The 26,660-nt window shown below is 43.5% G+C and overlaps 1 protein-coding gene across 7 annotated transcripts in view; it reads left to right on the top strand.

Annotated features, from left to right (window-relative positions):
- Positions 1 to 26,660, top strand: part of LOC135214842 (cingulin-like) — a 478,670-nt gene that overhangs the window by 417,533 nt on the left and 34,477 nt on the right. For all 7 annotated transcript variants that reach the window (XM_064249249.1, XM_064249254.1, XM_064249255.1 and 4 more), the window contains exons 3-6: positions 15,739 to 15,882; positions 23,380 to 23,547; positions 25,426 to 25,559; positions 26,172 to 26,358. In XM_064249249.1, coding sequence (XP_064105319.1) covers positions 15,739 to 15,882; positions 23,380 to 23,547; positions 25,426 to 25,559; positions 26,172 to 26,358 — 633 coding nt within the window. The remainder of the gene's footprint in view (positions 1 to 15,738; positions 15,883 to 23,379; positions 23,548 to 25,425; positions 25,560 to 26,171; positions 26,359 to 26,660) is intronic.

Here is a 26,660-nt window from a genome sequence, read left to right as displayed (position 1 = left end):
CCTCTAGTTCTGCTTCGGAAATAGCAGAACTTAGAGCTTCCCTTCAGAAAATGCAGGAAAAGAGTCGCCAGCATTGGAAGGTAAGGAAAGTGAATGTGGTTTCGCTAGTGATATTAGTGTCCCCAGTGTAGTGGAGGGGGCGTCTGGTCGTCTCTGCGACGCTCCCAGGCCTAGACCTCTTCCAAGCTCCCTGGCCCGGAGGAGAAGGAAAGTCGAAAGCCGTACGGGGGTTGTGGAGAATCCCCAACGATCAGGCGTCCCTTCGGCAGAATCGATCGTATCACATACTGCCAAGGACCGCTATAGGAAAAGCGTCCTTCGAGAGTGCTTTTTCGTCGTCTAGTTCGCCTTCTCCGAGAAGAGGATGGAAGGAGTCGAAACTTTCCCGTCCTTTGAAGAGGAGTATGAAAGAGCATGAGCTCAATTCTAGTCCCGAGCGCTTCTCTGAAGAAGGAGCGCCTTCGGTAATAAAGAAGGCGAGAATACATTCAGACTCTGGTCTGGAAGGGATCCTAGAGCGCCTCCAGATCTCCCTCTCCTGATTCGAAAGATTCCTCAACCAGGAAAATATTGATGAATATGCAAGAGCAATTAGCCTCGTTAGTAGGAACTCTATATAAGGAGCCTACTCGTAAGAAGGATGATAGGCTTCCTATTAAAAGATCTAAATACCAATCTCCTGTCGGGCGCGACGCACCCTTCAGGGGAGTTGTCGCACAGGTGTCCATCTCTGGGGGAGCAATGCGGTAGACAGGAGAGAAGTAAGAAAGGAACGTTACTCCTGTCAAGAGTATGGCGCCAACCAGAGCCAGGCTCCGAGTAGGCGCAAAGAGCCACAGTATGCAGTACAACATGCAAGACCTTCAACCAAAGCGTCAGGAGTTAGCTGAAGAGGAAGATCCTGTAGGAGTAGAGCGCTTGTGAGACGGAAAGCGCCTACCGGAATCAATACTCCTACTAAACATCAGACGCATTCTAAGGATCAGGAGTATTTGGAGCGACGTACTCCTACCAGGCGCCAGGAGTCGTCGGGCCTCGATACTCCTCTCAGGCGCCAGGAGTATTCTGAACTTAATACTCCTCCCAGGCGCCAGGAGTATTCCGAAGCTTATACTCCTCCCAGCGCCAGGAGTATTCCGAAGCTTATACTCCTCCCAGGCGCCAGGAGTATGCTGAACTTAATACTCCTCCCAGGCGCCAGGAGTATGCTGAACTTAATACTCCTCCCAGGCGCCAGGAGTATTCTGAACAAGATGCGCCTACTAGAAGCCAGGAGTATTCGAGGCGCTCTGCGCCTGCCAAGCGCCAGGAGTATTCCAAACACGTTACTCCTACCAGGCGAGATACTCCTGCTGTGCACCAGGCGCATTCCTCGTATGAAGAGCCTGACATTCGAAAGAGAGTAAGGGAAGAGTCAGAAGAAAGAAGGGAGCCTTCTCCTTCCGAGCCTATGAACCCAGAAGATGACTCGGAGGATGAAATGAAGGAAGGATCTTCTAATTATAAAGTTCTTTCGTCCCTTCTATTGAGGAATATGGAGACTCGTTAACGCCAGCCGCTCCTCCTTCTCCACGCTCTCTGTTCTCGAGCACGAAAACGCACAAGTCTTCCTCTTTCCTTAAAATGAAGCCTGCTATATCTATGAGGAGGGCGCTTCAATCTCTTGACTCCTGGTTCAAGAAGAAGAAGGAGTTAGGAAGGACGGTCTTTTGTATGCCTCCCGCTAAACTTACAGGGAGGAGAGGCATTTGGTACGAAACGGGAGAGAATATGGGATTGTCTCTGTCCGTTTCAGCTGAGTCAGACTTCTCGAGTTTAGTGGATTCATCGAGAAGACACGCCTTGAATGCAGCGAAGGTAACATGGGGGCTTTCGGAACGGACCACCTCCTCAAGGGACTTTTTCACACTTTAGAAGTTTTTAACTTCTTAGATTGGTCCCTTGGGGTTCTGGCCAAGAAATCTCAGGAAAAGGAACAACTGGACCCAGAAACCCTAAATAGCATCCTCACCTGCATTGATAAGGCTGTTCAGGATGGATCGGCTGAAGTATGCTCCCTCTTTGGTGCAGGAGTTTTAAAGAAGAGGGCGGTTCACAGTGCTTTCCTCACGAAGGCCGTCTCTCCTTCGCAGAGGGCCGCCTTATTGTTTGCGCCTCTCTCAGAACACCTTTTTCCCTCGCAGTTGGTGAAGGATATTGCGCATTCTCTGACTGAAAAGGCCACCCAGGATCTCCTTAGACAATCCTCAAGGAAGAATAGGCCTGTGGCCAGTGGGGAAAAGAAAGTGGCTCGTCCAGCTCAGCAGCAGCCCTTTCGAGGAGGTCTTCCAACTAGATCTATCGCCAGAAGGAAGTCAACAGAAAAGAGGGGCAGGTCTTCCTTCCGTCCCTTTAAGAAAGGAAAGTGAGAGTTCTGTCCTCCAGACACCCGTAGGAGCCAGGTTACATTCATTTGCGAAAGCCTGGGAAGACATAGGAGCGAATCCGTGGACGATGTCGATCATCAAGAAGGGTTATCGCATCCCATTCAAGGACATTCCTCCCTTGACAACATCACCGAGGGAATTGTCCGCCAGATACAAGGACCCTGTTCTGATGGATACTCTTCGTCAGATGGTGGAACAGATGTGGGACAAAAGAGCAATGAGCTAGTGCTGGATTGCAGCTCCCCGGGGTTTTACAATCGCTTGTTTCTTGTAGCAAAAGCCTCGGGGGATGGAGGCCGGTACTGGACGTAAGTGCGCTGAACAAATTCGTAGAACAACAGAAGTTCAGCATGGAAACGTCTGCTTCAGTCCTTGCAGCTCTGCGGCAAGGGGATTGGATGGCGTCCCTAGACCTTCAGGACACATATTTCTACATCCCGATCCACCATTCGTCGAGGAAGTACCTTCGATTTATGTTCGAAGGAAGAACCTATCAGTTCAGGGCCCTGTGTTTCGGCCTTTCCACGGCTCCTCAAGTCTTCACGGACGTGATGAAAATGTAGCAAGACATTTACATTTGAAAAGGGATAAACGTCTCCCTGTACCTGGACGGGACTGGCTCATCAGAGCCAGGTCTCGAAAGCAGTGTTTGGAGGACCTGTCAACAACACTGGAATTGACAAAATCATTGGGATTGATCGTGAACCTCGAGAAGTCTCAGATGATCCCAGCCAGAACGTGGTTTATCTGGGGATTCAGATGGATTCTCGGGGTTTTCGAGTTTTTCCATCTCAAGAAAGATTAAAGAAAGGCTGTGCCACAGTATCGAACTTTTTTAGGGAAAGAGCGCACTTCAGCGAGGGAATGGCTGAGCCTCCTGGGGACCCTTTCCTCGCTCGAACAGTTCTTTCTCCTAGGAAGATTGCATCTTCCGTCCGCTTCAGTTCTTCCTGAGAAGAAGTTGGAGTTGGAAGACAGGACAGCTCTCGACACGTTTCCAATCTCGGAGGAAATAAAACATCATTTAAAGTGGTGGTTGACTCCCTTAAAAGAAAACAAAGGAGTGTCCCTGCAAGTACGGAACCCAAGCCTGACATTGTTCTCAGATGCCTCGGAGTCGGGCTGGGGGGCGGGGGGCAACATTGGGATCCAAAGAAGTGTCAGGCACCTGGTCGGCAGAACAGGTGTCATGGCACATAAATTGCAAGGAGCTTTTAGCAATTCACCTGGCGCTAAAGAGCTTCGAACACATAGTCAGAGGCGAAGTCGTACAGATAAACTCAGACAATACGACAGCCCTGGCTTATGTCAAGAAACAAGGAGGGACGCACTCTTTCGCTCTGTACGAGCTAGCAAGAGATCTTTTGATTTGGGCGAACCAAAGGAAGGTAGTTTCTTCTAACAAGGTGTGTCCAAGGGAGAGGAATGTGAGAGCGGACAGATTGAGCAGGAGGTTCCAGGTCCTTCCCACAGAATGGACACTCCACTCAGAAGTCTGTCAGAGCCTTTGGCTCCTTTGGGGGAGCCTCAAATAGATCTTTTCGCCACATTCCTCTCCAAGAGGATAGACACATTTTGTGCCCTGGTAGAAGATCCCCGGGCTTATGCAACAGACGCCTTCCTCCTGGACTGGTCAGGGATAGACGTTTACGCTTTTCCCCCGTTCAAGATACTGGGGGAAGTAGTCAGAAAATTCGTGGCATCCGAAGGAACCAAAATGACTCTGATTGCTCCGTATTGGCCAGCTCAAATTTGGTTCACAGAGGTGATGGAGTGGACGGTGGACTTCCCCAGATCTCTTCCAAACAGAATAGATCTGCTCAAACAACCCCACTTCGAGAGGTACCATCAAAATCTACCCGCTCTTGCTCTGACTGCCTTTCGACTATCGAAAGACTTGTCAGAGCGAGAGGGTTTTCTCGCCAGGCAGCAAGCGCAATTGCTAGAGCCCGCAGATCATCTACTAGGCGAGTGTACCAATCGAAGTGGGAAGTTTTCAGAAACTGGTGCAGGTCGAAGAAGCTGTCCTCTTCCAGTACCTCTGTGACCGAAATTGCAGATTTCCTTCTGTTTCTTAGAGAAAAGTCGCATCTCTCGGTACCGACTATTAAGGGGTACAGGAGTATGCTGTCAGCAGTCTTTAGAAACAAGGGATTAGATCTAACGAATGATAAGGATTTGCACGACCTCATTCGTTCCTTCGAAACATCAAAGTCACTTGAACCTAAGGTTCCAAAGCTGGAACTTAGATGTGGTTCTTAAATTTCTATCCTCAGAAGAATTCGAACCATTACACACTGCTTCTTTTCGTAACATCACTAGAAAGTGTTTGTTTCTGATGTCTCTTGCAACGGCAAAGAGGGTCAGTGAATTGCACGCCCTTGAATCAAGAGTTGGCTTCAAAGGAGACTCTGCAATTTGTTCATTTCAGTCTCTCTTTCTTGCCAAAAACGAAAACCCTTCGAATCCCTGGCCCAGGAGTTTCGAAGTGAAAGGACTTTCTAGTTTGGTGGGCAGAGAGGCAGAAAGATCCCTTTGCCCGGTAGAGCTCTAAAATTTTATCTGGACAGGAAGAAGCAGTTGGGGGGTTTGCAAAAGGTCTTTGGTGCTCAGTAAAAGACCCCAAGAGAGCAATGTCCAAGAACGCCTTAGCCTTCTTTGTTAGAAGTGTCATTTTGGAAGCTCATAAGAATTGTTCAGATGATTCTTTTAATCTTTTAAGAGTGAGAGCACGAAGTTAGGGCAATCGCAACCTCTGTGGCGTTCCAAAGAAATATGTCACTCAAAAACATTTTGGACGCAACTTATTGGAGATGCAACTCCGTGTTTGCATCCCATTATTTAAAAAGACGTGCGAGTTTACGTATGAGAAATGTTTTTCTTTAGGTCCGTTTGTGTCAGCACAGACGGTTCTGGGTAAAGGAGAAAGCACCAATCCTTAAATTGTGTACGTAACCCTCTTGTCGGATGTGTTCTCGTGTTTTCGGTGTATGGGAGTGTCAGTTGTCGCACAAGCGGCCTTCACTTCGCTTCATTTGAAAATCGAGTGACATCTGACTATTAGAGGGGTACAAAATTTTTATTTTTGTATGTATGGATTTCGAGTTTGTGGTTGTTTGCTAAGAGTTTGGGATAACTCTGGGCAATCTTAGAACTAACACGGGTTAGGATCGGGTGATCGGGATGGTTGTGTGCTCCTTAAATAAAGGCGTGTTGTCATATAAGCGGATGTGCTCCCATTGACAAATGCCAGTTAGGTTCTGTCGAGTAAGTGGATGAGACCCCTTCGACAGATCCACAAGAACTCTTGGCCACAGATCACTATCTCGCTAAGGCTCTTGAGATGAAGCAGACTCCTGGGCAGTAGCCACGAAGTCTTCCATCTAATAAGGTAGGAACTAAGGTTTATTTATACCTACAACATATGTTGTTTACCTGTCTAGTCAGTTAGTTAGCTGTCTCTTGCCCTCCACCAAAGGGTGTCAATCAGCTATGTATATATCTGACAGGTAAGTTGAATGTATGAAAATGACATTGTTATGATACAATAAAGTTTCATACATACTTACCTGGCAGATATATACAATTGAAGACCCACACCCAGCCTCCCCGCAGGAGACAGGTGGAAGAGAGAATCTGATTAGAAAACGGGAATAGTTCCTAGTCCTGCCACCCAGAGCAGGGGCGGTAGATCACCTGACCTACCTGTAGCGAGTGCCGCGAAATTTGAAATTCTGTCGGAACGACGGAGTCGATAGCTATGTATATATCTGCCAGGTAAGTATGTATGAAACTTTATTGTATCATAACAATGTCATATTTATTTATCACAAACCCATAACTTTCCAGGTTCAGTTGGGTTTTTTTTTTTTTTGTTCTGTGCTTCCTTCATCAGGAAATAAAGGAATTTCCATGGATAGGATGCCCTAGTGGTAATACTGATAGGGTCTATATTTCTCTGTAGACATAATTGAATTATGTCAATTGTCGCCTAATGGGATGAGGTGTTGCTGCCGGTTGATAAAGTTGATAGCCTTGATGGACATAGTGGACATATACTATAGGAGCCCCTGTTATTATTATGCCCTATTCATACTCTCTATAGATGGAAGTGTTGGTTTTTAGCCACTTCCAACTTATGGGCGGGGGATCTTACTTGGCACTTATAGACGAAAAACTTAAAATTAAGTTGCCATGGATACAGGTTGATCATGGCAACTTCAATTTTGGAGCCTTTTAGGCACCTCAGGTATTTACTCAGTGTACTGTTAATACCTGTATCTGGCTTTCATTCAACTAGAACAAATCATTCCTGACTCTTTGGAGGTTGGGGTTTCTGGAATGTGCTTCAGTGGAGCTTTTGGACTGGTCCTATTTACCAGTATTATTTTACTTTGATCTTTCCAGTTGGAACCAATTGAAAGAACTGGAGCCAATTGAAAGCTGTTGTCTTCTGTAGACCCAGTTGTATCCCTTTCTTGCTTTATCAGAAGATTGTACCAAGAAGCTGGCTGTTGTATGTAAACATTCTGTGAGTTGCTGTTTTTTCTGCATACACTGGTCCAAGTTTATTATGAGTCACAGGTATCACAAGAATTGGCTGAAGCTCTCACTTGCTTGGCATTGTAGTATGAGATGAATAATTCATTGTAAGAGGAATCCTCATGGTGGTCCATTTGAACTTATTGGACTCTGGCTTTATACCCATTCTTATGTCCACTGGTCTGACAAAACTTGGAATTTACATCAGGTAATTTAGTACATACTCCTTAGAATCATAATAATCCAAAGGTCTATTGCACCACTACTATTATCTTGAAGGAGCTGAGATAGTCAACTTGGAATGTGGCATCCTGGGAGTGCAACTCACCTGATATCTCAAGGGAATAAGGCACCTATGAACAAGATGTGGCCAGAGGCACATTACAATTGTTTGGTAACTCCCTTTTGGCTCAGGAGTTGCAACCAGTTTACTGATTATTATTAAATAAATGAGCTTGGGTACGCTACACATATTGGAACTCGGTGCTGCAGTCTCCCCTATCCTCCCGATCCCCTACCTACCTTGCCCCCACTTGGCGCAGACAAACATGTTTGCAGGGGTAGGATGGATGTCTCCCTACCCTCTCATTCCCCTACCTACCCCACCCCCAGACAAACCAGTTTGCAGGGGGAGAGTGGCTGTGTCATGTCTCCCCTACTGTCACCCAGGAGAGGACAAACAAGATCCTCTTGGATTTTATTATTAGTATAGATATTGTAGTGTTGCTGTAGAATAGGAAGAAGTGATGCCATCAGTACTTTCATCTGTTATGTCAAAGCTTGAGTTATCTTGCCCCATAAATCTAGCATCTGTCAAGATGTTTCACTAAGAGTGGTTTTTGTTTGTGTTGGTGTAAAACAGATTTTCCTCAGTTTTTGGTAGCATTTAATATGCAAAACATTTGGGGTGATGGATGAAGTGGGATTTTTCTCTGCTGGCTGAAGTTTTGGAATGTGGCACTCTCCTTGTTGGAATCCACCATCAGCAAGAATCCTGAAAATGTTGGAATCTCGTGTGAGTGCCAAAACATTTCAGAGGGGAATGTGGTGCTTTCCTGGTTTGAGAATACCGTCAGCCTTACAGTTTCATGTAACCTAGCTTGAAGAACTCTAGTACAGATCTGTATAAAGTTTAATGTCAAAATTGTTCTTTGTTCTCATATTATTTTTGCAAGATGTGGTCTAACACTTCATTTTGGTTAACCAAGCACTCCATTCTAAAAATGGGTGAAGAGTTTGTCACTTGGCTTACCAAACCTAGCTGCAGTGTGAGATTCACCTAACTAAATTGCCTCTTATTTCCATGTGGTCAGCTGGAGCACAGTGCAGTGAAAGTCTGTCTTATTATCATTTGGACCCCTTTCTCCTGAATGAAGTAGATAATAGTGCTTAAAATCTTTAAAGTGTTTCGCCTAGTTTTAACATTGATGTTTATCTATATGTGTCATGATATGAAAACTAAGAATTATCAGAATCATGAGCAGTTTTATATGACAAGAAATTTAATTGAATTCAAGATTATATCCTTTAATTTGTTCATGAAACTTACCTGTCAGATATATATATAGCTGTATTTTCTGAAGTCCGACAGAAATTCAAAAACTTCCGGCACACACAGTGGTCGGCCAGGTGGTTAGTACCCATTCCCGCCGCTGGGAGGCGGGTATCAGGAACCAGTCCCATTTTCTATTCATAATTTTTCTGTCGCCGGTGCTGGAAACACCTGTTTCAGTACCTCCGTCTTAGGATTTTGGAAACTTCATGGCCGCTAAATATCCTAATTGTCTTTTGATTTATTGACTTGGATTTGTGGCTAGGCATACGCTATCTTAAATTGTTTTGAATATGATTCATTTTTGTATATCTGAATCTAGTTAGGCTAGTTTCAGAGGGCGGTGTTGTCCTGCTAAGATAGGGTGTGGCTACCGAAAGCTTCGGTAGTTCCGCACTCGATATGCACGAGGGCTATGTGTCTTGCTTCTTTGTTGAGATTTGTCATGTAAGGAGTGTGAGACTTTGTCTAATTCCATAAGGAAGACGTATGATTCATATGTACGCAATTAATCAGTAAACAAAGTCAGGGTAGGCTAACCTACCTGTAGACTATTTTGCCTAACCCTGTAGTATGGCCTACGGGCTATAAATATGTCTCGTGAGGTAATGCCCTTTACGTTATAGATTCCATCTGTATCTTGGAATCTAAGGTGCTCGCTCTCCTATCATTGTGGTGAAAAGTGCTACTTCTGTAGTTGTTACTCCTAACCCTGTAATGTTGCCTTCGGGCCCTAAACAGTTTCTGTAGAGGGTATTGACCTTTCTCTGATACTCTATCGATTTGTAACTTAGAATCGAAAGTGCTGGCTTTGGAGAGCAAAAGTGAAGTGGCTAAGTGCAGTGACAGTGCCCCTTGTGTAGTGGAGGGTGCGTCAGTTCGGCCTTATTTTGCCTCTAGGCCGGGACCTCTGCTTGACTCCCAGGAACAGGGAGAGAGCATGTCGAAAGCCGAAGGAGGGTTACGAGGACTCCCACCGATCTGACGTGCCTTCGGCATGACCTTGAAGTTACGTCCCAGGCTTGCCAAAAGTGGCGTGCACGAATCCTGAAGGATTGCTTCTCGTCCTCCGAAGCGTCCTCCCTGCGCAGGGTTTGGAGCTTTCGGAAGGACTCGCGCCCTCTAAATAGAAGCTTTATAGAAGAGGACGTTTCACGTCCTCTCTCTCTCTCTCTCGTCATGCGTTGCAGTGAGAAGTAAGAAGGCGAACGTCGCCTGAACTCGTGTACGTCTTTCCACCGAGAAAAGGGAAAGCAAGTCATATTAGCAGGACGCTTTTGAGCGCGGACGTCCTAGCTTTGTTGCTGTGAGAATAAGAAGGCGTTCCCTGGCCCCGCGTATTCTCACACGATCAACCCTTCACCTGAGACTGCTTCGTGCAGTCGGTTTTCTCTCCGAGATGTCTAATGCTCTTCCCTGAAGGCAGTTTCGCTTGCATTGACGCCTGTCAGGAGCGTGACGCTTTTCTGCACGTTTTTTTTTGACGCTCGGCTTGGACGGGACGTTCGGATGGACGCCAGGCGCTCGCGCAGCTGGGTGTGCACGCCAAGCGCGCACCAGTAGACGCCGAGGCCGAGCGCACGCCAAGTGGATACCGAGCGCGAGCGGCGCGCAGAGAGTGCTCCCCCGCTGCTCGCCAGTGGACGCCGACGCGGGCGGGCGCGCCGAGAAGTGCTCGCTGCTCGCCAATGGACGACGAGCGTGCCTCGCTGTAGTCAGTGGACGCCGAGCGCGGCACGCCTATTGTGTCGCCTGGCTGAACGTTTCTGTTGAAGTCTTCAAGCTGATTTGGGCCTAAAGAGTTTTACCTAACTTCGGTGATCCCTTCTACATCGCCTGCGAAGAATGTGAAGTAAGCAGTGCTTCGGAGGAAGCTTAAAGTGAAAAGGCAACTTCGTTTTCGAAACCCAGCAAGACCACGGGTTTCGTGAATTATAGAGGTCTTTGTCAGTAATATTGCTTTTCGTTAAGTCCAGGATTGGATGGAGTTATGGAAAGCTCAAGGAAAGATCTCTTTTGCTCTACCGCAGTCAAGACTTTGCGGTAAGGCAGCTATGGGTTATGTAAAAGCTCGACGTCCTGCACGTCAGGACTCTCGGCAACGTTCAGTAGGATTCTTGCAAAGGCACTCATCAAAAGGAGGAAAGCGCAAGACAGGACTTCCTTTGCCATACTGCCAATAAATTTTGATACGGGAGAGGAAGCTGGTTGGAGAGTTTCTTCCTCTTCCCAGGATAATTTTGCAAGCTTTTTAGCCCATCTGAAAGGGCTTTTCAGATGATAGATTTTGTTAGTTCCTAGTCGGGACTTACGCTGCCGAATTGAACATCGTCGTTCTACCTGTCGTAAGCCGTCTCTTACAGGATTCTTGCCCCTTCCTCGTTTGAGACGGGAATCGAAAATAAAATGCTCGACTTCCTGGATTACGTTTTGTCAATTCAGTGGAACTTTCCCCCATTGACCAATTGAATAACTATCGTTTTGTCAAGTAAGTGGGTATCCCCTCATTGACAAATTATCTCTTTGTCCCGTAAATGGGTTAGTTCTCATTGACAAACTTCTCATTAACTTTATATTGCGTAAGCGGATAAGCTCTTATTGACAAGATTCGGAAGAGCTCTCATTCATCATTCGCAGACTCGTACAAGAAATAGACTTGTAGACTACGTCAATGAACGCTTATGTCCAATAACATAAGAAGCTTGAGCTGTCCCGCTTCAATTCTCTTGAGTTTTGTTTATGAAAACTTGCCTGTCAGATATGTATGTAGCTGTATTTCCGAATTCAGCTATAGTATATATGTCTGCCAGGTAAGTATGAAAAAACTTTATTGCAATATAATATCATATTTTGCCTTGCGTTATTTTACTACTGGTTGGCTCAAGTCATATACGCTTGCTGTAGTTACCTCTTCGGATGGCAACCGAGAGGTCTATTGTCTATTAATTTAGGACATTTAATCGTTACTCCCTGCAGCCTTCCAGGAGTTTCCGATTTATCTTTTACCGTTGTATGGTAGTGTTATGACGACACAAACGCATCTATATATTACGTTTTTCTGTTTCGCTTAAATATACCAGCTTGAGAGTCTCTTTATGCTAAAAATTACGGACCTATTTCTTCGTAGAATAGGGTAGCTGGCAACCCAGGCATAAAGTTAAGAGACGACGATTGTAAGCTGCTGCTGTCACTGTCCTCTCCGCCAGTCCAAACGAGGCAGTACACAGCTCGTTCGCTGTCATGCGCTGTAGGTTAACGTCTCTCTCTCCTGCGGGATTGACTGACTAACCGTATCTCTGTGCTGGCAGTTACGTCTCTCTCTCTCCTGCGGGATTGACTGACTAACTGTATCTCTGCCCTACAATCACGGACTTTAGCCTAAGATTGAGGGGATTTCTTACATGAATGAATAAACATTGCATTCGTTTTGCCTTACATGTTCTCAGAGATATCTCTTACTCGGTTTGGTGCTCGTTACCGCACGTATAGGACTACGAGTCTACCGCAACATTTCACTATTATATGCTCTCCTGCTTAGGCAAAGCGCAGCCTTTTTAGGAAGTAAACATACTGTGAGGGGGGGAAATGGATGAGCTTGCTGGGGACCATTTTCCTTCTAAAAGAAGTTTGTTTCCCTGAATAGACTGCAATTCAGACCCTCTACAGTTTTTTCCTACCGGGGAAACTGAAATTTTATTAAAGATCTAAGAATGATTCTGAACATCTCTCGGTGCGTTAAGTATCACTTGAGGTGATAGAAAGAAGGTGCGGACATCTGGAGAGGGTTTCAGATGTCCTGGATCATAATCTGAAAGAAGTGGAAGCAATTCTGTCGTCCTCCAGTCCTGGAAACGAGTTTTTGGAACCAGTGGTCCATATCAACTCTGATCTTCCACAGCTCTCTCATATCTTAGGAAGTATCTTCTCTCGGTCCCTGTTCGGGTTACGAGAAAGAGCCTATTATAACAACAGACGTAGAATGTAACGATCGTCTAGAGGTTCGTTACAGGATTGCAAAAGTCCGTACGAATCGTCTCGATCGACGGCAGCAACTACTGACTTCCGAGTGGAATCTTTCTTTAGAAGTATGTTGAGAGTTATGGAGACTTTTAGGGACGTCCTTTCATACATCTCTTCGCTATGATATTGAACAGGGATGGATGTTTAGTCTCTTTTCCCCTTTTTCAAACGCTTAGGAAATGTAATAAGATGATTTATACCATCACAGGGAGCGACAATGACGCTAATCGCCCCATGTTGGCCTTCAAGATCCTAGATTCACAGAGGTCACGTCCTTCCAAGGACCTTTTCCGAGAGAGTCGGTCTACTTTAACACGAAAGGTACCTATAACCTCTCCGCTCTGAGTCTGACTACGTTCAGACTATCGAGATGTTGACAGCATAAGATTGCCGTCTTCCCTTTCCGTTTTGAAGAATGGATAAGCTGGCAGTCACAACTATTAAAGAATACGCAAATATGTTGTTGACGGCCTTTGGGCTCAGAGATTTGCTTCTGTCAAACAACAAGCCCTTCACGATCTTTGAGTTCTGTGGAATCTCGAAACTCGCTCACCATCTACTTTTTGTCTCACCTGTTTTCTCGGAGTCAGACACTCGTGCGAGATCAGGAGACACATAGTAGCCCTGAGTTTCTTGTTGACGAAGTCGGTTGCGTTTACACACCCCCGATGATCGTTTAACATGAGACCAGGTTGGACTGTCAGGCATTCGTCCTTCGGGACTGAATCGCCTTTTTGCTCCTCGCTCCTTTCTCCTGGCACCAGAAGCTCGAGTCAGGGATGGCTCAGGAGTTGATTCGCTAACGACGTTGGGTTGCGTTCATACCCCAAGGTTTGCTTAGCTTGAATCGCCCAGGCAGTCCAGACACTCATCCTTCAGCGAAGAATAGTTGCCTTATGGTCTTCAGGGTACAGCCTTGCTGTCCTTGATGCGTCTGACTGGTCAACTGGTCGGTCACCTGACTTTAGTACAGACTGACTGACTGTGCATGTCCAGATCGAAGCTTTCAATATGGAACTTAGACATAGTCTGAAGTTCTTGATGTCAAAGCATTCGAACATCTCCTACCTGTTAACTTCTTGCACGTGATCAGGAAGGCCCTTTTCTAACCACCCTAGATACGACAAAGAGGGTTAGTGAGGTTTTCAGCCAACGTCAGAAGTTTTGGCATTAGAGAACACAAGGCGGTGCGTTCTCTAAGCCTTCCGTTGTGGCCTAAGAATGGAAACCCGTCTTGTTCTTGGGCCAGGAGCTTGGAATCAAGGATGGCACAAGTTATTGGGCAGGAGCCAGAGAGAGTCCTGTGCCCTGTCAGGTCTCTCAAGTTTTATCTACATAAAACTCAAGAAAGTCGAAGTCGTACGGACAATCTGCAGTGTTCCGAAAAACAAGACCAGACTTGCCCATATCGAAGAACACCTGGCTTTTATTGTTAAGGAGTTCTTTCAAAAAATAAAAGCTCCTTCATTGTGTTGGCACAAAGATTTGAAATCTTTTGATTTGAATGCTCACAGTGAGGGCGCGGCCTCGGAAGCATTTCAACAGAGCATGGCACTCAGCAACATCCTGAGTACCATGTTTTAGCGAAGCAACTCTGTGTTCAATTCACACTCCCTGCGAGATGTGAAGATGGCATATGAGATCTGCTGCTCGCTAGGGCCATACGTGTCTGCAGACACAATCTTGGGGGCAAGTAGTACCACTCATCCTATCCTGTAGAAAAATGGTTAGGAAGAGCTCTTAATTTAGTAGTTGAGTCGTCGACAACGGTGACTTCTTAACTCTTAAGCCTTAGTTAACACACCTTAACTTTGCTAGGTTGGTCAGGTGGTGATATATATTTTTATATATATATTTATATTACTTCTTAGCCCTCATGGTATGGTCAATATGGTCTAGTCACGTCGTGGTCTCGCCCCTGTTGACAGATCATCTGGAGTGCACCAGCTATATAGGTCTCTACCTCGCTGGCAACTCTAGTAGCACAAGCAGACTTGCGTGGCAATAACCACAAAGCCAGCTATGCTAACAGGTGGAACCAAGATGTAAATCATCTGCATGCATTTGTTTCCCAAAATCCTTCTATTCTGTCCCTTCCCACCTCCAACGGTGGGATTCAGCTATATATATATCTGACAGGTAAGTTTCATGAACAAAATGATATTGTTATGATACAATAAAGTTTGTTCATACTTACCTTGGCAGATATATATTTAAGTACCCACCCACCTCCCCTCAGGGGACATGGAAATAAAAATTATGAATAGAAAATGGGACTGGTTCCTGATACCCCCGCCTTCCAGCGGCGGGAATGGGTACTAACCACCTGGCCGACCACTGTGTGTGCCGGAAGTTTTTGAATTTCTGTCGGACTTCAGAAAATACAGCTATATATATATCTGCCAGTAAGTATGAACAAACTTTATTGTATCATAACAATATCATTTTAAGATGTGAGTCCAGCTGCTGAAGACCACACTGTAGGATAAAATCCAGCCATATAAAGTTACTCCCAATTTATCAAGTTCACCATTTTTTGTTCTCTTTCAAGAAAAGATAGACTGGATATATGTCTCAAAAGGGAATTAGCAGTCAAGGACACCTAATGTTGCATATGTACTAGTATTGTTAAAAGAACATCGTTAGTGAAAAGACTGGAGATTGGGGAATCCACTGTGGTAGACCTGCCATAAGCATACTTCAAGTTTTGTGAGTTAAACTTCATTCCCCATCCCTTGTATAGGGATGAAGCCTCAAAAAATGTGGTAGATACATGAGTAAAACTAGTAAGTAAGAAGTCACAGATTTGCATATTGCGGATATAATTTCCTGATAGGCATCTCAGTCTGCTACCTCTTCCCCCCAAAAAAAATTATACGTATATGTATATATAAATAAATAAATAAATAAGATAATCTAATAATGTTCCGAGTTGACCATGTCGAGGTTCACTGTGATTATGGTCTGTACTTCCTATGAATGTCTGAAATTTTATATGTAATATAATGTAGCAACATCCAGGAGATCCCACTAGCACTGTAGGTAAATGTTTTTATAGTCACTGCTCATTAAAAATAACTTATTTAGGAAGGTAAGTTCTCATTGTATGTAGATTTTTTTTTTTATCAGTAGCTCATACGTATAAATCATCTGGCATATTAGATCAGCAATTTCAAATGTAAACTCATTTTTTAACAGGTGGTAGAGGAATTGGGAAAAAAGCTTGAAAATTCGGAGAGAGAAAGGTTGCAGCAAAATGATCACTTCCAGAATAAAATCAAACAGCAGAATGAAACACACGCAGAAACTTTGTCTTTATTACAACTTGAAGCTGAAAAAAAAGTGAGTGGAACTGTGTTAGATTATTGACATATGAAGAAATTATTCACCTGCAAACACATTATTGTACATATACACCCATGCAAGTAAGAGAAACTTTTCAGAAGAAGAATCCCTGTAGTTTTATTTAGCTGAGTTTGTAGGCTATCTGGGTACAAAATGTCCCTTTTTGGGTAAACTGAGTCATGCATTGTGTCTTACCTTTTACACAGTGCTCAGTACTATTCATTTCCAGATGATTGGTTTTTTGTACTCTTTCCACATGATAAAGTATTTGTCATTCATGTATCTATCTGCTGAGTATATTACTCTCATTCTTTTTTGTTGAGTGTTAAAAACTATCAACTTTTCTAATTTCATATCTGTTAAGTTAGAGTTTTACATACACACTGGATGAGTGGGTAATTTCAGCAAATGCCGGAATTTTTCAGTTCCTGGTTATTATAAGGTAAACATTGTTTTATTACCTCATCGTCATTGTCTCCAGTTCACAGTATGTATAGTATCTAACTTCAGTGTTTCTCAAAAACACTGCCAAGAAGAACAGTTTCACTTGGTATCAGTAAAGTCAATCCTAGTGTCTGTTTTGATGTATATATACCTTTGGATTTTGCTCACAGAATTCATAGTTTATATGCTCATTTCTCTTGTACTTAAGTAACTTTTCATCCAAATTAGTTATTCTTATTTTTCCCTATTTTGGATAATGTATCATAATAACTATGTACAGTAGTGTTTTTCGAGCTAACATAACTATTATTCTTGGATTATTGTAGTACACTTGCTTAGTACATTTAGAACAATAGAAGTAATTAAATTATATTTTTGTACATGGAACTTACCCAGCAGATATATACTTAGCTATAGACTCCGTCGTCCCCGACAGAAATTCGAATTTCGCGGCACACGCTGCAGGTAGGTCAGGTGATCTACCGCCCCTGCCGCTGGGTGGCAGAATAGGAACGATTACCGTTCTAGAAACCAGATTTTCTCTGTCGCGGTAGTGTCAACATACGTTGTTGCTACCTCCTGACTTGATTTTCGTTTTTTCATCGCCATCGACCTTCTGGGCTGTCTTCTGCAGGGAAGTACTGGGTCTTTGGTTTGGCATACGCTTTTATTAACTTTTTAATGAATTTGGCTTCGAAATTTCGAAGAATATATTACGTGAAACTACCGAATTTTTCGGTAGACAACTTATATTTTGCAATAAGGGAAATATTGATTTTTTTTTTTTTCACTAATACGTGTATAAGTGTTAGAACTTGATGAAGGAAATATAAGATCTAACTTCCTACTTTAGGAAGTCAGAAAGCATATAACTAGATACGCTTCCTTAGAAGCTTTAAGAGCTCTCGTACTAACGAGCAGTTAGAGTATTGACAATTCTAGTAGTTGTTGCATCCTCATCACCTTCTTACTCCACAGAATCTACAAATTCATATGTGCAAATTTGAAGATAAATGGATGGAGCTCAAAAGGCGAGCTCTAAAAAGGTAAGAAGTGAATATAGTGTTCCCAGTGCAGTGGAGGGTGCGTCTGATCGGCTCCGTAGCGCTTCCAGGCCTAGACCTCTTCCAAACTCCCAGACCCAGTGGAGGAGGAAAGTCGACAGCCGCAGGAAGGTTAGGGAGAACCCCCACCGGTCAGGCGTCCCCTCGGCAGGTTCTGTAGAACGTCCCAGACTGCCTAAGGATAGCCATTGATAAGGCATCCTTAAAAAAGTGCGTCTCTTCATCTTACATCCGAAAAGACGAAGAATGTATGTTTGGAGTGATCTAGCGCGTTCTCTGAAAACTAAGAGAACACTGAGCAAGAGCCAGCCGCTGCCAGGAAGCCGCGTTCCAGCAAGCTAGCGTGAGGTACGTTCCTATAGCCAGCAGCGAGGCGCGTTCCAGCTAACAGACTAGCGCGAGCCGCGTTGTCCTACAACCAAACGCGAGCCGCGTTTCTAGAAAATTTTTCTTGGCGCAAGGTCGCCTTCAAAGAGACGAAGCGCCAGCCTGGCGCAAATTGCGCCAGAAAAACAAACGGCTAGAGCAAGGAGCCTTACAGTAGAGTGGCAATCAGAACGATCCTTCCATTGAACGTTTCCGGGCAAGAGGCTCTTTCTAAAAAGTGGTCTAGTAGGCGCTCGGAACTGTCAGGGCGCACGGGACCTTCCACGCAAGCGGAACGTTCCAGGAGCGAGTCTCCTTTTCCTAGCGCTGACGGAAACATTCCACGGCGCGCGGCCGAACATTCCAGGCGCTAGGTGCAAGGATCCAGGCGCCAGAATATCCTTTCTCTATCTGCCTCGGCAGGGAAAGAAGGTAGTAGAGTATCTGCTGTATGAGAATACGATACGGCAAATCATAAGCACATACCGTAGTTACTTCTTTGCTGAGCAAACTCAATTACCAGTATCCTTCCAGGAATTTCCTAGGAAGGACTACGCTTAAAGGGATTGTTAAGACAACACCTACTTAGCTTCTAGATTTATCGAAGTCTTGTTTCGCTTAGATATGCATTATAAGAACTTCCTGAAGTTCGATAATAATGTTATAAGATGCCTTTATTAAATGGAGTAGCTGGCAACTCTGGAAGAGTAAGGCCAGTCGGCTAACGAGACTGCTATCGCTTAGACACCAACGCAGTATCATGTAGGTGTCGGTCATGAGTGGGCGGTAACATGTCTCTCTCCTGCGGAATGGAATGAATAACCGTGTCTCTCCCCTACAATCGTGGTTTTAGCCTCGGATTGAGGGGATAGTTAAGCAAACATAAATAAAATATTGTCTGCCTTTTGCTAAGAAGCTTTCAATAAGAAAGATATTACATTTCAATGCTGTTTACCGTAGGTAACATTTTTAAAGGATTCTAACGCAGCGAAACTCTATATTGTATAATGCTCTCATGCTTACGAAAGCATGGCTTATTAGAGTACATGATAGTGAGAAGCTGAAATGTAGTAGAGAATTCACTTTAAGACTACGGTATGGTCAAGTCTTATGCACATACCGAGGTTAACTACAGAATTCCTAGTATACCTTACAAAAAGTTTCCTAGATTAATGCTGTTTACCACAATGTGACAGTATTATAAAGGATTCTAATACGGCAGCGCGTCGATATATTAATTCTCTCATCCTTTCGAGAAACGCACACAACCTTTTTAAATTCGGATATTGCTCAAGAGAAGTTGGGTGAGTCGGATGGGAAACTTTCTCTTAGTGGCAGAAGTTGTTTCCCTGAATGGACTATACTACGTATATAAAAGTTTTTTCCCACTAAGAACGGAATTAACATGTGAAGGATGTCGGGTACCATAAAGGCATAGATGTTATGGCACATAACCTAAAAAGAACTAGAAGGAAGCGCCAGCCTGGCGCAAATTGTGCCAGAAGCACCATCCAAGATATTTTCTCGTTTTAGCGAGTTAATTAACCTAAAGAGTCCAGTAGCCCTCTCGGACAGCAGGCTCGGTACGGCAAGATTAGTTTCTGATTTCGTTACCATTTAATCGAAAAGGGGGTCGCTTACAAGGAATGATGAAATGATTTATTTTAATTCACTTAGGCCAATTCCCACGACTCTCTCATATCGCAAAGAGCATCGAGAATCTTTTTTTTCGCCCCGGTTCGCGTTAACAAAAGAGAACCTATTTGGGAACAGACACGGACGTAACGATCCTTAAGAGGTTCGATGCAAGATTTTGCATGTCCGTGAGAACCTTCTCGATCGAAGATAATAACTGTTAACGTATGTCTAACATTTATTGAAAAGAGTTGTGAGAACCTGCGGAAAGTCTTCTTCATAGATCTCTGTAAGGTAGAAGACGAACAGGCTTCCTTTAGACTGCTTCTTTTTCCTCGAACCAAGAGAGGTAGCAATATAAGACATCTTTAAATTTAAAGAAGGGGAATAAACTTTAGCCTTTTTTCCCCTAGTTATAAATTCTTAACAGATATTAAGATAATTGGGCGTCAAAGGAAGAGAGGATGTATGCCTCATTTTGGCCTTAGAGAGGTTGGATTCACAGAAGTCACGTTCTTCTCACAGCATGTTTCGTAAGGCTTTTCCAAGAGTATCTGGATATTCTATCAGAATCTATTATAAATAGACCTATAAAACCTCTCCACTCTGAGTCGTCCGCGTGCAGACTGACTAGAAGTGGACATGAATGAGAGGTTTTTTGTTTTCAAGGTAAAATGACAATAGTCATGGCTAAGACATAGAATTGCTGCAGATCGTGTTAGGGAATGAGGAAACTGTTCCTCTTCCGATACCTCTGTGAACCACATAGCGAGGTTTTTTCTTCACTTTCAGAGGGAAGAATCACCTATGTATATATCTGCTATCAAAGAACGCAGTTAAAGGCCATACTCTGTCTCTACAAAGGAAATTAGAGATAACAGAGGATTAAGATCTTCGGGATCTTATACGATACCCCAATACGACAAGAGTAGGATTATATCATGTACTTCGAATGGGGATTTTTTTTTTTTTTTTTTTTTTTTTGTGGCACACAGATTCCGTGTTCCGACAAAATGGAAACTGCTCCTCATCTGACTTCTTTGAGGAAGTTATGAAGGAATTCTTTGTTTCTCTTAGCCCTAAACGACCAAGAAGACCAGTGAATTTTTTTGTGCATTGGAATCTCGCATCAGATTCAATGGAGACTCGGCAATGGGTTCTTGCCAGCATAGTATGTCTGGCAAAAGAAATAAATCCCTCTATTCCTGACGCAACGCTTTCAGAGAGAAGTTTAGTTGCCCAGGCAGGGTACTTACATTTTCATCTACAGAAGAAGAGATGTTTAAACGTTTGCCTACAGAGTCTTCGGGGTGCGATGAGGGCTCAAAATGCTTCCCAGAAGGTATTCAGAAGGATACAATAAGAGCTAGAAATCAGGGTTCCGCCCAATTTCAGCTCAGAGTCTCCTTCGACTTCCAGACTCCTTCCCTTCCTTCGGGCAAGGATAGGGAAGATTCTGCAACGAGGAACCTCATCAAACATGTAAGAAGAGATCTCATTAGCAAAAGAAGTGGTTCACGAAGGATCCTCTCCTCGGAGGAAGACTCTTCTCTCTCGTGTTGTTAGATATCCTGTTCGTCTACTGGGTGTAGCTGACTAAAAAATCACCTCCCCTTGCCAGGGGCCAAAAGCTCAAAGGGGAAGAATTTCTTCCACCCTTCTCCAGTCTCCTGATAAACTATGTGGTTGTTCAGGACTCTCGGACAATGTAGCGCCAGCCAAGCGCCAAATGCCAATTACAGGCGAAAAAACAAACGCCAGAGGCGGACAGTTCCAAGGAACTCTGTCATGGTCGGATACTGAGAAGGAGCGGGCCTCCAACCTGGCGCAAATGCGCCAGAGGCGAACAAATCGGACAGATATAAGAGTGTCCGATGTGGACATCGTCAGACAGCCTAGAGACTCTTCCAAGCTCGAAGCTCCAGCAAGTGTGGAGGAGCCAAGCCAGGCGCGAGGCGCCAGCCAGGCTCTAGGAGCCAGCCAGGCTCTAGGAGCAGCCAGGCTCTAGGAGCCAGCCAGGCTCTAGGAGCCAGCCAGGCTCTAGGAGCCAACCAGGCTCTATGGAGCCAGCCAGGCTCTAGGAGCCAGCCAGGCTCTAGGAGCCAGCCAGGCTCTAGGAGCCAGCCAGGCTCTAGGAGCCAGCCAGGCTCTAGGAGCCAGCCAGGCTCTAGGAGCCAGGCAGGCTCTAGGAGCCAGGCAGGCTCTAAGAGCCAGCCAGGCTCTAGGAGCCAGCCAGGCTCTAGGAGCCAGCCAGGCTCTAGAAGCCAGCCAGGCGCCATCCAGGTGCCAGGCTCCTTCAAGGCTAGGCTCCAGTCAGGATTGAGGATCCATCCAGACGCAAGGCTCCTTCCAGTAAAGAGAAACCTAAAGCTCTGTCATGTAAGAGGGCTAGTCCCCATTGATATGATACAGGTAAGGCTCTGCCATGTAAGTGGGTCAGCCCCCATTGGCACGATCCGAGAAGGCTCTGTCGTGTAAGCGGGCTAGCCCCCATTGACATGATCCAGAAGGGTTTGTCAGTCATAGGTCCCTACCTCGCTGAAACTCTTGAGGCATGCAGACTCATAGACAGTAATCATGAAGTCTTCTGCCAGGCTCCAGGTGCCTTCCAGGCGCAAGGCACCAGCCAGACGCAAGGCTCCAGCCAGGCGCGAGGCGCTAGCCAGGAAGGAGGAGCCAATCAGGCACCAGCCAGGCCGCGAGGCGCCAGCCAGGCGCAAGGCGCCCAGCCAGGCGCAAGGCGCCATCTAGGCGCGAGGCTCCAGCCAGGCTCTAGGCGCCATTCAGGCGCTGCAAGGCTCCAGCCAGGCGCGAGGGCGCTAGACAGGCGCTAGGCGCCTGCCAAGCGCTAGCCAGGCTCCAGGCTTCACCCAGAAGAGATCTATATCAAAGAACGCCCTGGCCTTCTTTGAGACATTGTGATCTCCTAAGCACTTGATAAGTGCATTGATGATTCCTTCAAACAGCTGAGAATTAAAAGCGCATGAAGTGCGAGCTTTTCCGAATTCTTGTTCTTTTCCCTAACAATATGTCATAAGGACATATTAGCTGTCACATACGGGAGATGCAACTCTGTGTTTGACTTCCCATTATCCGAAGGATGTCAAGATACCTTCGAGGGATCCTTCTCTCTTGGTTGATACGTGTCTGCGGATACATTGCTGGGATAGGGAGCAGATACTGATCCTTAACTAGTGAGTTAAATTTTATTTAACGTCGTGTTTTTTCTTTGGGTTGTTTGAAAGGAGTTTGTGAGATAACTCTTTTCAACTTAAGCACTAACCCTCGTGTTAGGATCAGGTGATCGGGATCGGTGTTGTGCTCCTTAATTATGCCACTAGGCATAGGCATATTGTCATGTAAGAGGCTCTGTCGAGTAAATGGATAAGACCCCATCGACAGACCCACAAGAACTCTTAGCCATAGGTCACATCCTCGCTGAGGCTCTTGAGGCGAAGCAGATTCCTAGGCATTAGCCATGGAGGCTTCCGCCTGGTCAAGTAGGAAACCAAGGGTTTTATTTATTTATTACCTACAACGTATGTTGTTTACCTGTCTATTCAGTAAATAGTTGTCTCTTTCCCACCACCAAGTGTGTCAATCAGCTAAGTATATATCTGCTGGGTAAGTTCCATGTACAAAAATGATATTGTTTAAGATACAATAAAGTTTTGTACATACTTACCTGGCAGATATATACGATTGATGGCCCACCCAACCTCCCCTCAGGAGACATGGTGGAAGAGAAAATCTGGTTCTAGAACGGTAATCGTTCCTATTCCTGCCACCCAGCGGCAGGGGCGGTAGATCACCTGACCTACCTGCAGCGGTGTGCCGCGAAATTCGAATTTCTGTCGGGACGACGGAGTCTATAGCTAAGTATATATCTGCCGGGTAAGTATGTACAAAACTTTATTGTATCTTAACAATATCATACTTACTTTTCATAGTATTTGTTTATAGTAATTTACATATATTTACTTAGACACAGATCACTGAAGCAATGGTTGCAACTGCCCGTTTAGAAGTAACAAAAGCTTGTGATATGAAAATTCAAGAGGTTATCAAATCTTCAAGAGAAAGGACAGCAGTCATAGATAATATGTATCAAGAACAGATTTCCCAGCTTAATTCCACCATTGCTAAGCTACAAGTAAGTGTTGAGTGACATTTCAAGGATTTTCTCTCTACATACAGGCAGCCCCCTGTTACCAGCAAGGTTCCATTCCTGGGGCTTATTGGTGACCAAAAATAGCCCCTAACTGAAATTCAAAAGTCTACGGGTACCCGAATCCATATTACGGTGCCCTAGACTGGTTAACGACGCCTTAGACATTGTCATGGCAGATATTTTTCCCTATTATTATGTAATAACTCTAATAAAAATGTGAAATTTCATTTGCTTAATCCTTTGCTATGGTCTGCACGGTAGTTCTACAAATTTTCAATGTCAGATTTGATGAACTTAGTTACAACTTAGCCTAGAGAGAGGGAGGAAAAAAAGTACCTTTTCAGATTGTCTAACAATGTCAGTTTTCATCTCCATTGATATCTCTTCCTCTTCTGAGATGCACTTCCTAACCTCTTTAACTCCATCTCTTTATTTATCATATCTTCTAGTTAAGTTAAAGCACAAGAGAATAATAAAAGTATCATTACTAACATTATAATCGTTGTTTAAATGCTACAGCCATAGTTAATTGAACAAAAACAGTTCTTTTGCTACGAACAACTGAACTGAATTGGATAACAACACTGTTTGTTTGCATTTCAGTCATCATACGATAGTGAAAAATTACTGTACTTATGTTATAAATGAGAAAAAGAGAAAAAAAAATACTACTCACCCAAACTGTTAGTGTATGCTAAGCCCTTTAGTTACTACAGAGACAGTCCAAGGTGTTAGCCAGGCATTATTTTTGTTTTATTTTGAATGCCAATCAGACCTAATGGTATGAAGATATAAACTTTAATAGAAGGTAAGTACTGTATGCAAAATTTACACTTGCAAAATGTATAACAGTACAGTTTGTATTTACATTTTCTTCTTTTTTAGAGGGATGAAACGAATAGTGTTTCTTTTTCATTGCTCTTCAGTCTCATTGGAATTAAGCCAAAACACTAGAATCCATTTTTTTTAGAGAGAGACAGACAGACCTACTGCATAACACCAGTAATATAAAATATTGTTCATTTTTCAATTTTTTCTTATTAGCCCTTTAGAGCCAAGCTCAAACATATGCAGCACCCCAGGTTAGGGAAACCTTGAGATCAACCAATTTAAGAAAAAAACACATCAATGGAAAGAGGAAGATATGCAAATGCACATGGTGTAAGAAAAAAATAAGAAAAAATTCCCCTACCTTCCAGGAGAAGTTGCAAGTTAAACATGTTTTTTCTAATCAATAATTTTATTTTATTTTGTAAAATTATAATTACAGCTCACAAAATATCAAAACAGATGATAACTAAAACCAGTAACAAATTCTGAGTGTACTTATTGTAAAATATTTATAAAAATTTACTGAAATCGAAGACTCAGTAACTTTTTTTGGGATTTTACACATTTTTTGTAATGTTTCTTTTCACTTTTCTTTGCAAAGTTACAATTATAAAGGACATACTATCATAAAAGATAAGAACTAAAACCAACAGTAACCCCTGGGTATATTTATGAGCAAATATAAAAAAAAAACACTAAGTACACAACCTAAGTCATGAGCTGCCTAGAATCAACAAGCTGAGCCAATCTAAAAGTTGCCATTAGTGAATTTATGGGCTATAGAAGTAATGGAACCTCTTTCTGGCCCGATTCCCCCAAATGGATGGTGTTTAATATTGATGCTTACCATGAGTGAATCCGTCCACCACCCATAACTCCTCATTGCTATTCATATGTGTGTATCTGTCCATTAAGTGTTAAGCTTTAGCATGTACAGTAGGGCATATGTATGGTTCTGTGTTGTCTGTGTTTGATGATTTTTTAAGATAGTATCTACCACAGATAAGAGGGAACTTATTCTCTTTTCAGGCTGAGAGGAGACTTGAACATCGTAGGGATATTGTAGAAGTCACTGATAATGAACGTAACCTGAAAGCAGACCTTTTGTGTATTACCAAAGAAAATAGTGACTTGAAAAGTGAGGTTGATACTTTGAAAGAAAGGTTTGTATATAAATCTAGATTGATCTATCTGTCAGATTTCATGCAGCCTTAATTTTCAATTGTAAATTTATTCACAAGTTATATGGCTTTAATATTTTTATAATAAACTGGTAATCTGAACTGTTGTAGTGGCAAAAAAGACAAATTAGTGCATGCTGATATTGCTTGCAAAGCTACCTTGATGATTTAAAACAATTCCCAGGTTGTAGATATACAAGAAATAAATGCTCATTGTAACTGGAGAATATAGGTTTCCAATACAAGGATGTACTTAATTCATTTCATATACTATAGTAGATTCAGATCAACCGTGAATTTGATGTCTAGGCCAGTCCCTTACGACGCTCCTGATTGGCTGTTGATAAGCCAATCACAGGGCTGGAAACTTTCAGTCTCTCAGCAGGATGTATGTTCCACCTTTCCTGAGGGATACATCTTTCAGGAGAGGTGGAACATACATCCTGCCTATGTGAACTCTCTCGACAGACCGAGAGTTTCCAGCCCTGTGATTGGCTTATCAACAGCTAATCAGGAGCGTCATAAGGGACTGATTTAGACGTCAAATGCACGGTTGATGTGAATCTACTATAGTCATGAGTTTACACTTCATAGGTTAGCTGCATCCACTGATTTTGACCAGAAGTCACTGGAACAACAGAACGTTATCTCTGAATTAGAATCAAAGCAAAGGATGCTGTTGGTAGAAGTCAGTGTTTGGAAAGAAGAAACAGAAAGAATGCAGAAGAAGGTTTTAGATTTGGAGGGCCAGTTTAAGAGAGATACTCAAAAGATTTTAGAGGTCTGTATATTACTTTTTTTCATTTGATCAGTTAGGTTTCTTCAGATACCTATCTTTTTTTAGATTCCTGTATGGAAACCATGGATAACCCAGTATTATTTACAAAACATAAATGACCTGTATTTTATTACATGGGAGTTAGAATGTATCTATTTGCTTTCCCTTCACTGCTTCATAACAGACATATATAATATAATATATATATATATATATATATATATAATATATATATATGTATATATATATATATATATAATATATATATATACATACATTAATATATATATATACTATATATATAA

The sequence above is a fragment of the Macrobrachium nipponense genome, chromosome 46 (genome assembly GCF_015104395.2).
Source record: "Macrobrachium nipponense isolate FS-2020 chromosome 46, ASM1510439v2, whole genome shotgun sequence".
Classification (NCBI taxonomy): domain Eukaryota; kingdom Metazoa; phylum Arthropoda; class Malacostraca; order Decapoda; family Palaemonidae; genus Macrobrachium; species Macrobrachium nipponense.
Note: the sequence above shows the minus strand (reverse complement) of the source record. Positions and strands in the feature narration are given on the sequence as shown.